The following is a 12,500-nucleotide window of genomic DNA, read 5'->3' as shown; positions in this document are numbered from 1 at the left end:
TGAATCCCTGTTTGCTCCCCGTCTCCACAGCCACTACATGCGACAGATCTTGGAAGCGCTGCGATATTGCCATGACAACAACGTGATCCACCGTGACGTGAAGGTGAGAGAGATGAGGTCACGACTTAACACAGATCACTCATCCAGAGACCATATGAGAGGAGTAGGGATGTGTCAATTAAGCCTGGACTGGATTAGTGTGTGTGTGTGTGTGTGTGTGTGTGCGTGCGTGCGTGCGTGTAAGCCACGATAGACCCAGAGGCTAGGCTCCTTGATCACCACAGGATTAGCCATCTAACAGACCACAGACACAAGCAGGCCAGATGGAAAGATCCAGAGCCCCCCCCCATACACACACACACACACACACACACACACACACACACACTCCCCCAACACCACTCCAGTACTGTAGCCTGATGGACACACAGGCACATTTGGAGTTCCCTCTAGGGATGAAGGGAGCTTTTTGCGTAATGTTGAACAGTGTGCGTGCGTGTGTGTGTGTTTGTGCGTGCGCGTGCGCGTGCGAGCGTGCTTGTGTGTGCGTGCCTGGTGACCTTATTGCAAGACAAACATAGTGACAGATTTCTGTGGTAGAAGTACTGATTTTCAACAGAAGAGGGAGCAATCTGTTTCCTTTTGTTAATCAGTGTTTAATCACACTCTTCATCCAACACATCGCATGTCGCAGTACTCACAATGTGCTGTCTGTCGCTTCTCATAAAGCTGAGAGACTGAAAACCCAGTTACAAAGTACACAATCGCTTAACTTGCAGCCGTTTCAAACAGCCGTGAGACCCGGCAGTAATCTAAACACCTGTTAAAACTCCCGGCGCTTGAAAGCTTTGTCAGTCAGTCAGCCAATGTGGTCGTTTGTGCCGGGGGACGAGGGCAAGGCCCCTCCGATGCGGAGCGGGGAGTTCAGGAGACTGATGCTGGTCCTGGGGGTGAGTGAGGGGTACAGCCCGCCCTGAGGTGACAGCGAGGCCCTCCTGAACTCCGTGGTGGAACTGTTGGACGTCCCGTCGTTCAGGAAGTGGATGCGCTTGGTGAAGCGGTCGCCGAGAGCCCGCACCGCGGCCTTCCTGACCGAGCTGGACAACAGGAAGTACATCACCGGGTCCAGACAGCTGTTGAAGGCGGAGAACAGCAGCATCACCTCGTTGGTCCGGTCCATTAGGCGTTTGTAGTCGCAGGACAAGGACGGGCTGAGCTGGGACATCACATAGACGGGGCGGAAGGCGTGGTACGGCCCGAAGCAGACGGTGAACAGGAACAGGACGAAGAAGGATTTCCTGGCCGTGCGGCCGTAGCGCTGGGCGTTGGGCATGTCGGGCCGTGCCCCGGACACGCGGAGCAGCCGCGCCGCGATCTTCCCGTAGGAGACCACCAGCAGGATGAACACTGCCCAGAACAACCCCACCAGCGCCATGTTGAAGTACGCCTTGTCTCTGGCGTCGAGCCGCTGCTTGTACTGGAAACACTTCTCCTTCTCCTCGTTCCCCTCCCCCGTCATCACCATGGGAACCAGCCCGGCCAGCGCCAGGAACCACAGCACCCCGCACAGCACCCAGCTCCACCCGCAGCTCCGCCCCCAGCACAGCCTCCGCCCCAGGGCCCCGCCCCGCTCCCTGCCCCGCCCCTTCAGCCGGACGTAGCGGTCCAAGCTGATGAACCCCAGCAGCGTGATGCTGATGTACATGTTCATGTAGAACAGGTTCCCCACCAGCTTGCAGGCCCGGGAGCCCAGCATCCAGCGGTTCCCCAAGGCGTGGTAAACCACCCGGAAGGGCAGGCAGGCCAGCAGAACCAGGTCTGCCACTGCCACGTTGATGAGGAACACGCGCACTGAGTTGTTCCTGCCGTGGAGGAAGAAGAAGACCCACAGAGCCAGCAGGTTGCCCACCAGGCCCAGCAGGAAGAAGAGGCTGTACAGGAAGGCCAGGGGGAGGCCTAGGGCAGAGTCATCCAGGTCGCAGGAGGGGGAGTCCGTGGGAGGGAGAGGCCATGAGGTAGTGGAGAAGGATGAGAAAGAGGAGTTTGGGAGAGGGAAGGAGGAGGAGGAGGAGGAAGAGGAGGAGGAGGAGGAAGAGGAGGATAAAGTGGCCATGCTGCTGAAACTGCTGTTGTGTTGTCAGGCCTAGAGACACCTCAGTTCTGAGGAAGAGAGAAGAATATTTTATTATTTTGGCCAAATCATCCCTCAGTCAGAACATGTTGAAAAAAGCTAATACTATTTTTTAAACGACAAACACGGTTGCCTGCAGAAATGTTTTGCAGTGGAAACTACTGACAAACACAGCATCAGACAGATCACTTAGTTTGCTTCTGTCACACAAAATAAGATATTTCTGATTCGTATAAATGTCCGACTTTCATAAACCCGCTTAAAATATACTGGGTGAAACTCTAGGATACTGGGTGTCAAAAATCATGAATCATGCTCACACACACACACACATGGACACAGCTACACACACACACACACACACACACACACACACATGGACACAGCTACACACACACACACACACACACACACACACACACATGGACACAGCTACACACATCCACCCTCACACACACACACACATGGACACAGCTACACACATCCACCCTCACACACACATGGACACAGCTACACACATCCACCCCCACACACACACATGCACACAGCTACACACACACACACACACACACACATGGACACAGCTACACACATCCACCCCACACACACACACAGATGTTTGGATTAAGAGAGGCACTCACCATACAAATTCTTTCCATTTGTGGTTCTGTCCAGCTGTAGTATGTGTGAGAGAGTTTGGAGTCGACTGGGACTGCGTGTGTGTGCCTTCCCAGTATCCTTTACAGCAATGAACAAAACCAAACTTGTTACATTCGGATGAAGAACTTCTCACTTCTCTTTCTCTCGTAAACCGATCTCCTCGTCTGATGGTCTCGTCCAATTGTCTATTTTTTTTATTTTTCTTCCGGAGATCATTATTCTTTCTCTTGTCAAAAAACCTCAAAGGGTTACAAAATCCCAACCCATATGTTTTATTATTTCTTCCTCGCTCTCCTTTTTCTCTCTCTCTCTCTCTCTCTCTCTCTCTCTCTCTCTCTCTCTCTCTCTCTCTCTCTCTCTCTCTCTCTCTCTCTCTCTCTCTCTCTCTCTCTCTCTCTCTCTCCTCTCTCTCTCTCTCTCTCTCTCTCTCTCTCTCTTCTCTCTCTCCTGCTATTTCTGTCTGCTTTCCTTCTTAGGGTCCTGTCTTTCCTCTCTGTTCAGATGTATCTGTCGCTCCTCTTGAGTTTCCTCCCTCTGTCTCTCTCTCTCTCCTCTCTCCTTCTCTCTGCCTGTGTCTCTCAGTCTCTCTCCTCTCTCTCCTTCTCTCTGCCTATGTCTCTCTCCTCTCTCCTTCTCTCTGCCTATGTCTCTCAGTCTCTCTCCTCTCTCTCCTTCTCTCTGCCTATGTCTCTCTCCTCTCTCTCTCCTTCTCTCTGCCTGTGTCTCTCAGTATCTCTCCTCTCTCTCCTTCTCTCTGCCTATGTCTCTCAGTCTCTCTCCTTTCTCTCTCTCCTCTCTGCCTGTGTCTCTCTTTCACACTCGCCCTTTTTCCCCTCATTCTCTCATTGGTTCTCATGACTCCCCACAACTACCACAGCTGAACATCCTCCCCCTCTTCTGAAGTAAAGTGCAGAGCGTGCAAAAGGAAGGAAACCTTTGCGTCTTGGGCCGCCAGTACCTGACACTTCTGCTTTCTACACAGACCTTCTTTCCCCTTCTTACTTCTCTGGCTCTTTTTGGCCTGTTGATGTTCCTGTGCCTAGAAAGGGTTGACGATGAAAATGGTTTCCCTTAAACGTGACCACTGTGTTCCCCTTTCTTGCCCAATGGGGCATATATACTTTCACACTACCGACACAGCTGGTTTGTATTTTTACAGTCAGTATCTTTTAGTGAACTTCCCCTTTTAGTTTGACCATGTGAGTTTCCTAGTAAGTTGTGATACATCACCAAATAACTTGTCTTATCCCTCTGTGTGTGTGTGTGTGTGTGTCTCTAGCCACATTGTGTGTTGCTGGCCTCGAAGGAGAACTCTGCCCCTGTCAAGCTGGGAGGGTTTGGAGTGGCCATACAGCTGGGCGAATCTGGCCTGGTCGCTGGAGGTAGGCTGCACGTAGTAAACTGTGTGCGTGTGTGTGTGTCTCTGTGTAAGTGAAATGTTGTGTTGTGGCTTTACCCTGTGGAGTCCGCTCTCTCTCTCTCCTCTCTCTATGCGTGATCATGTCTCCTCGTTTTACCACTCATCAATCAAACGCCCATAAACATAACCCTGCCTGCCTGCCTGCCTGCAGGTCGAGTGGGCACGCCCCACTTCATGGCTCCAGAGGTGGTGAAACGGGAGCCATACGGGAAGCCTGTGGACGTGTGGGGCTGCGGGGTGATCCTGTTCATCCTGCTGTCTGGCTGCCTGCCCTTCTACGGCACCAAGGAGCGGCTGTTCGAGGCCATCATTAAAGGGAAATACAAGGTAGTAGTTGATTTTCCAAAACTCAGAATGGAGCAGGCACGCACAGTGGAGGAGCTGTGCACAAGCCCCTGAGAGGGTGTGACGTCATGGTCTGTTGAGTCACTGCAGTATGAGGAGGAGAGGTTCATGACTGACTGCAGAGGTTAAGTGTCCATAGGACCAGTCAGCCAGTCAGCCAGCCAGCCAGCCAGCCAAAGGGTTAGTTTGACCCTGGTTGACAAGCTGCAACACCCATCTGAGAGCGTCTGTGCACGTCTGCTCTTCGCCCTGTGTGTGTGTGTGTGCGTGTGTGTGTGCGTGTGTGTGCGCGTGTGTGTGCGTGTGTGTGTGTGTAGATGAACCCTCGCCAGTGGAGTCACATCTCAGAGAGTGCTAAGGACCTGGTGAGACGCATGCTGATGCTGGACCCTGCTGAGAGGATCACCGTGTACGAGGCCCTCAACCACCCCTGGCTCAAGGTGCCTCTCACTCGCACACACACATGCACACACACACATGCACATGCACACACACATTTACATTTAGTCATTTAGCAGACGCTCTTATCCAGAGCAACTTACAGTAAGTACAGGGACATTCCCCCCGAGGCAAGTAGGGTGAAGTGCCTTGCCCAAGGACACAACGTCATTTGACACAGCCAGTATCGAACCGGCAACCTTCTGATTACTAGCCCGATTCCCTAACCGCTCAGCCACCTGACTCCCCACACACATGCGCACACGCACACACATGCACACACACACACACACGCACACACAGGCACACACATGCGCTCACTCTCTGGCTGACTCTCACACACACAGACATGCGTGCACACGTGCACTCACATACACACACACACACAGACATGCGTGCACACATGCACTCACACACACAGACACAGACATGCGTGCACACATGCACTCACACACACAGACACAGACATGCGTGCACACATGCACTCACACACACAGACACAGACATGCGTGCACACATGCACTCACACACACAGACACAGACATGCGTGCACACATGCACTCACAGACACAGACATGCGTGCACACACACTCTCAGCTTCAGGTGAGGGTGCATACATCAGAACGCACCCACAGGTGTGTGCCCTCTGACACATCACAACGAAACACACTGTGCACTTTGCACACACAACAGTGCCATGCTCATCTGGTGCACTCTGATGTCAGGCTGTACTTTAAACCACCAGGATGTGGAACTTGTTATGACTGCTCCTTCCTGTGTCAGTTTCATTTCCTGGTCAAATGATAGATGTCTAATGATGACAAATATATGTGCTTGCGTGTGTGTGTGTGTGTGTGTGTGTGTGTGTGTGTGTGTGTGTGTGTGTGTGTGTGTGTGTGTGTGTGTGTGTGTGTGTGTGTGTGTGTGTGTGTGTGTGTGTGTGTGTGTGTGTGTGTGTGTGTGTGTGTGTGTGTGTGTGTGTGTGTGTGTGTGTGTGTGTGTGTGTGTGTGTGTGTGTGGAGGAGAGGGACAGGTACGCCTACAAGATCCACCTGCCTGAGACTGTGGAGCAGCTGAGGAAGTTCAACGCCAGGAGGAAGCTCAAGGTGACACACTCTCACACACACTCACTCACGCACACACACACACACAATCTCACACACACACGCTCTCTCACACACGCACACACACACACACGCACACACACGCTCACAGCTGTCCTGCTTGTGTTCTAACCCCAGGGAGCTGTCCTGGCTGCAGTTTCCAGCCACAAGTTCAACTCCTTCTACGGAGACCCACCAGAGGAAATGCATGACTTCTCAGATGACCCTACCTCCTCAGGTAACCACTCCTCCCCCTCCTCCCTCCCCTCCCTGTCAGGTGGAACTGCTCCCATGGCAACCCAGCTCAACCCTGCCAGAGTTTGAGGAGTATTTTGTTTTGCACAAGCAGTATCTTAATATTTATTACAAAAAGACCTTGTTAGGGAAAGGCCTCCACATTAGGCTGTGCTCTGATGTGAACGAGCTGCTGAAGTTTCCATCTGCTGCCTAGTGTCTGGGCTAGCTGTCGTCTGAGAGGGTCACATGCTGCCTAGTGTCTGGGCTAGCTGTCGTCTGAGAGGGTCACATGCTGTCTATTATTAACGCTGCCAGGTTGGGGAAAAGGAAACATGTTTTGCAATGGCTTCACTTCCTTGTCTCAAACTAAAGTGTGTGTGTGTGTGTGTGTGACAGAGAAAGACAGAGAGAGACAGAGAGAGAGAGGAGACAAGAGAAGAGACGGAGAGAGAGAGGGAGACAGAGAGAGAGAGAGTGAGGAAACAGAGAAGAGACGGAGAGAGAGAGTGAGGAGACAGAGAAGGAGAGAGGGAGAGAAAGGGAGACAGAGAGAGTGAGGAAACAGAGAGAGACAGAGAGAGACAGAAACAGAGAGAGAGATTGTAAGTGGGTCTGGGGGCAAGCAGACCTAACCCTCTGCACTGCACTCAACCATGTAATAAAGCTACAAGCTTGCAGCACAAGATCATTTCAAAATGGACTCGACAGTCTTTTACACAGACATGGCTGCGTTCGCTTCTTTTCTTTTTCCCCTCTTTATCTTCCGTCTCCTTGTGTTGCTTTTACAAACTTTTTGTTGTTGTTGCAATTTCTCGCTTCTCTTCTTCCTTTCTTTCACCCACTCTCTCTCTGCCTTGGTTCCCCTACCTCATCTGTCTCTCTCTGGTTCCCCTACCTCATCTGTCTCTCTCTGGTTCCCCTACCTCATCTGTCTCTCTCTGGTTCCCCTACCTCAACTGTCTCTCTCTGGTTCCCCTACCTCAACTGTCTCTCTCTGGTTCCCCTACCTCATCTGTCTCTCTCTGCCTTGGTTCCCCTACCTCATCTGTCTCTCTCTGGTTCCCCTACCTCATCTGTCTCTCTCTGGTTCCCCTACCTCATCTGTCTCTCTCTGGTTCCCCTACCTCATCTGTCTCTCTCTGCCTTGGTTCCCCTACCTCATCTGTCTCTCTCTGGTTCCCCTACCTCAGCTGTCTCTCTCTGCCTTGGTTCCCCTACCTCATTTGTCTCTCTCTCTCTTTCTCTCTGGTTCCCCTACCTCAACTGTCTCTCTCTGGTTCCCCTACCTCATCTGTCTCTCTCTGGTTCCCCTACCTCATCTGTCTCTCTCTGGTTCCCCTAACTCATCTGTCTCTCTCTGGTTCCCCTACCTCATCTGTCTCTCTCTGGTTCCCCTACCTCATCTGTCTCTCTCTGGTTCCCCTACCTCATCTGTCTCTCTCTGGTTCCCCTACCTCATCTGTCTCTCTCTGGTTCCCCTACCTCATTTGTCTCTCTCTGGTTCCCCTACCTCATCTGTCTCTCTCTGGTTCCCCTACCTCATCTGTCTCTCTCTGGTTCCCCTACCTCATTTGTCTCTCTCTCTTTCTCTCTGGTTCCCCTACCTAATCTCTCTTCTCTCATCTCTCTCTCTCCTCTCTCTCTCTCTCTTTTACTGGGTCTCCTACCTAATGTCTCTCTCTCTCTCTGGTTCTGTTCTATTGCTGGGCCTATCTAGGACTGCTAGCTGCTGAAAGTAGGTATCCCCCTCGCTGTCACCCGACAGTGTGACATTATCATGACGTCATCCCTGCCTATTACGCCCCCCCCCCCCCCCCCCCTCCAGCCTGCTCATGGACCCCTTGTGGATGTGGCTCGGTCTCCATACTCTAAAACAGATTCCTCCCCTCTTCACCTCCCCCATGTCACCTTCGGATCGGTCATGTCATGCCCCCCCCTCCCCCCTCTCAAGGAGGACGAACTGAACTGATCGCCACGCGCGTTCCCTTCGGTGCGTTCTATCCTCTCACTCCATGTACACTTGGTGTGTAAAGTCCCATCGCGGCAAAACGGCGATGTTTGATCCTGAACGCAGCATGGTCAGAGATGGGATTTGAAGACGTGTTTCTTGGTCGGCTGGATGGTGTACCTCGCCCCGTGAAACGGCTCCCTAAAACGCTGTTTTGAAACCGCTTGAAATCACACCCTCAGAGAATGTTGAATGAAAACGCTGCGAGCAGGTTGCCCTAGAAACGGCTGGCTGTGTCCAGTCTGCCAGACCCCGTTATTCCTGCAAAACTAAGGATATCAAGATAACTGTCATTGGATGTTTCTACAAATGTTTCTCACAAAAATAATGTATATTATTTAGGACATAAAAAGAGCTGGACTTTTATGTAGGACCAAATTATGGATATTGAAAAATGAATAGTCTCATTCATTAAGTGCACACCTTCATGCATAAATGACACATGGAATGCTAAATAAAATGACAAAAGAAATGTAATTTATTATTTGGCATTTAATTTATTCAGTTATTCAGTATGAAAATGAAATGTGTCAATCAAACATTAGTAGCCTACTAATGTTTGATTGACAAAATAGGCGCTGGCGGTTGTTAACACGCATTTAGCGATTCAAACGTTTTCCTTTGTGTTCGCCTGTTATCGGTGGAAAGAAACACAAGTTTAACCATTTGCACGACGGACGTGAATAGCAGATGCAATCAGGCGAACAATTGTGTATGACTTGGCAAAGCTTGTCGGTGTAGGCCTCCTTGACGTCATCCTTTGTCAAGCTGCTATTCAGTGTAGAGTCGTGCATAAACGATATAGATTTGTTGGCCGCTAGGTTAAGCGCAAACATGTTCCAAATTGTTGATGGCACATGAGGTGACATATGTCTCCGATGAAGTGGCTAATTGATCCAAATGTTCATGTTAAAGCATGCTTTTGCTCGACGGAGAAATCTCCGTCAACTACCACCAACTTTCCGCCAAAACAACTCACTATTGCGGCCAGTCCAGCCACCATGAAGCATAGTCGCGCCAGTTTGACTGTAACGTCTGAATGTCCGCTTCCACTGTTACTCACCTCCCATTCGTTCATATTATATAAAATAAGAAATATGATAAGAAATATAAATAATTCAAAGTCAGCTATTTATTTTTTGCCTGTCCTTAAAATCATTAAAATCATTTTGTATGACCCCTCAGTGCTACTTAATGTAGGCCTATTGCTATTGAATTAGTGGATGCATAATTATTTAAAGTTACCCCAGCTTTTTTTGTAATTCATCACTCATTCGTCTGTTTATTTAAACTTTAATGTGTGCATGAATTGAATTATTTATAAATATGGCATGTTTGGTCTTTCATAGACCTACAGCATATGTAATGCATTTTAGACAAGACAACTTTTGGGGTATTTTCAAACAACGGGGAGTCAGGTGGCTGAGCGGTGAGGGAATCAGGCTAGTAATCCGAAGGTTGCCAGTTCGATTCCCGGTCATGCCAACTGACGTTGTGTCCTTGGGCAAGGCACTTCACCCTACGGGGGAATGTCCCTGTACTTACTGTAAGTCGCTCTGGATAAGAGCGTCTGCTAAATGACTAAATGTAAATGTAAACAACATCTGACTTTGATTTTGCTTTGGACTCTGATTAAGTCTTATCTCAGAACCCAGAAGTCTGTTTCTCTCTCTCTCTCTTAGTCAGAACATCAGGGGGGGAATCACTGATTCTCCGGGGCCGGCTTAACTTCAAGCCCTGCTTTTATTTTTATTTTTTTGAAAGAAGTGTTGAATGGTTTATGTGACGCGCGCGCTTTGTAAATCCCCGCCCGCGGCAACACGATTCCTCAAAAGATACCGGGAGAGAGAGAACGTGTGACGCCCGTTCAAAACATTTACACACAATCCACCCCTGCCTGACTTACTCTAAAGAATGATTTGTGGGACTCTGACTAACTCATCGTTTGTGTCATATCCATACGTGCGCTTTTGATGTGGTGCTTAAATGCGACTGTCTCTAATCTCTCATATTGATGGGCTGTTACCCTTGTTGTCTCTCCGTTGGTTTCGCTGCATGTGCTGGCGATGCAGCAGGTACTCTGAGCTGTTACGAATACTGTCTGTTCTGTTGACCGTGTTGTTTGCGTGTGAATGTGCGTGTGTGTGCGTGTGTGTGTGTGTGCATTTTCAGTGTGCGTGTGTTCACATGGGTGCGTGTACAAGTGTGCATTTCAGTATGTGTGGACGCGTGCATTTAGTGTGTGTGAATATGTGTGTATTTTCAGTGTGTCTGCGTCCGTGATTGTATGCATTTACTGTGTGTGTGTGTCTGTCAGTTGGGTCTGTGTGAGTGCATGTGTCAGTGACTGTCAATTTTTTTGATTGTATGCATAACTATTTGGGTGTACATGTGTATGTACGTATTTATTTCGGTGATGATAAACTAAGTTACTTGCAAATTATTTTGATTAAGCGGCTAAATGAATATAAACAGCCTGAATGGGTGTGTTGTGTGTCTGTTTGTAAATATTTAAAGTGTCAGTATGTATATAGTTATATAAAGTGTCACTGTGTGTGTGTGTGTGTGTGTGCATAACCTGTGTGTGTGTGTGTCTCCATAGGAGCAGTGTCTCAGGTGCTGGACAGTCTAGAGGAGATCCATGCGCTGACCGACTGCAGTGAGAAAGATCTGGATTTCCTACACAGTGTCTTCCAGGACCAGCACCTGCACACACTGCTGGACGTGAGTGTGTCACACACACACACACACACCAGCTGCAGTTACACAGCGCCTCCACTGGGCGGCGACTGGAGCTTCACAAACAGCACGTCAAGCTTCCCAAGCCGACACAGAAGGAGGTCCTAGGAGCTGGAACTGTCAGCCTTGAGACTGATTTGGATCAATTGTGTGTGTGTGTTCCAGCTCTATGATAAGATCAACTCCAGGTCGTCCCCACAGATCAGGAACCCTCCCAGCGACGGAGTCCAGAGAGCCAAAGAGGTGAGAGCTGTGGGAGGGTGGTGGGGGAGGGAGGGGTGGTGGGGGTGGGGGGAGAGGGAGGGTGGTGGGTGGGGACTGTGGGGGGAGTGAGGGGGTGGTGGGAGGGGAGGGAGGGCGGTTGGGGGGAGAGGAGGGGCAGGGGGGTGGGGGGGAGGGGGATGGCGTTGGGGGAGAGGGAGGGAGGGGGGAGGGCGGTGGCCAAGCTGTGTGGGACAGCTTCAGGGTCTAATATGCTGGAGAACACTGTCTCTGTCTTTCACACAGTTATCTCTCTGTCTCACTGTCTGGGTCTCTCTCTCTCTTTGTCTCTGTGCCTGTCTGGGTCTCTCTCTCTCTTTGTCTTCTGTGCCTGTCTGGGTCTCTCTCTCTCTCTCTCTCTCTTTGTCTCTGTGCCTGTCTGGGTCTCTCTCTCTCTCTCTTTTGTCTCTGTGCCTGTCTGGGTCTCTCTCTCTCTCTCTTTTGTCTCTGTGCCTGTCTGGGTCTCTCTCTCTCTCTCTCTTTGTCTCTGTGCCTGTCTGGGTCTCTCTCTCTCTCTCTCTTTGTCTCTGTGCCTGTCTGGGTCTCTCTCTCTCTCTCTTTGTCTCTGTGCCTGTCTGGGTCTCTCTCATCTCTCTCTTTGTTCTCTGTGCCTGTCTGGGGTCTCTCTCTCTCTCTCTCTTTGTCTCTGTGCCTGTCTGGGTCTCTCTCTCTCTCATCTCTTTGTCTCTGTGCCTGTCTGGGTCTCTCTCTCTCTCTCTTTGTCTCTGTGCCTGTCTGGGTCTCTCTCTCTCTCTCTTTGTCTCTGTGCCTGTCTGGGTCTCTCTCTCTCTCTCTTTGTCTCTGTGCCTGTCTGGGTCTCTCTCTCTCCCCCTCTCCCTCCCCAGGTACTGGAGACCATCTCATGTTACCCAGAGAACATGGAGGCAAAGGAGCTGAGGAGGATCTTGACACAACCCCACTTCATGGTAAACACACACATCTCACACACACACACAAACCACACACACACCCTCCACCTCCCACACACTACACCTGCAGGCATGTTCAGTCCTTTCACAGCAAAGCTCCCTCTACCTTAACAAAGCTGCTTAGCATCTTAACATGTCCAGAACTGACCACCTTGGAGAGAGGAGGGAGGGGAGGGGAGGGGGAGGGAGAGAGGGAGAGAGGGAGAGATGAGGTCACAGGAAGGGAGGG

The 12,500-nt window shown here is 50.5% G+C and overlaps 2 protein-coding genes across 2 annotated transcripts in view; one reads left to right on the top strand and one right to left on the bottom strand.

The window, feature by feature from the left end:
• The window catches only part of LOC134007838 (peripheral plasma membrane protein CASK), a 30,225-nt gene that overhangs the window by 13,804 nt on the left and 3,921 nt on the right, over positions 1-12,500 (top strand). The window contains exons 5-14 of the mRNA XM_062447554.1: positions 31-103; positions 4,071-4,173; positions 4,363-4,538; positions 4,874-4,996; positions 6,017-6,100; positions 6,236-6,335; positions 8,052-8,069; positions 10,945-11,066; positions 11,247-11,324; positions 12,188-12,268. Coding sequence (XP_062303538.1) covers positions 31-103; positions 4,071-4,173; positions 4,363-4,538; positions 4,874-4,996; positions 6,017-6,100; positions 6,236-6,335; positions 8,052-8,069; positions 10,945-11,066; positions 11,247-11,324; positions 12,188-12,268 — 958 coding nt within the window. The remainder of the gene's footprint in view (positions 1-30; positions 104-4,070; positions 4,174-4,362; positions 4,539-4,873; positions 4,997-6,016; positions 6,101-6,235; positions 6,336-8,051; positions 8,070-10,944; positions 11,067-11,246; positions 11,325-12,187; positions 12,269-12,500) is intronic.
• LOC134007172 (probable G-protein coupled receptor 34) lies at positions 642-3,162 on the bottom strand. The gene is made up of 2 exons (XM_062446402.1): positions 2,773-3,162; positions 642-2,160 (listed from the first exon to the last, which is right to left on the bottom strand). The coding sequence occupies exon 2, from the start codon at positions 2,111-2,113 to the stop codon at positions 860-862; it is 1,254 nt and encodes a 417-aa protein (XP_062302386.1). The 5' UTR covers positions 2,114-2,160; positions 2,773-3,162; the 3' UTR covers positions 642-859.

This window comes from Osmerus eperlanus, chromosome 21 (genome assembly GCF_963692335.1).
Source record: "Osmerus eperlanus chromosome 21, fOsmEpe2.1, whole genome shotgun sequence".
NCBI classification, from domain to species: domain Eukaryota; kingdom Metazoa; phylum Chordata; class Actinopteri; order Osmeriformes; family Osmeridae; genus Osmerus; species Osmerus eperlanus.
This window is presented reverse-complemented; position numbering and strand designations above follow the sequence as displayed.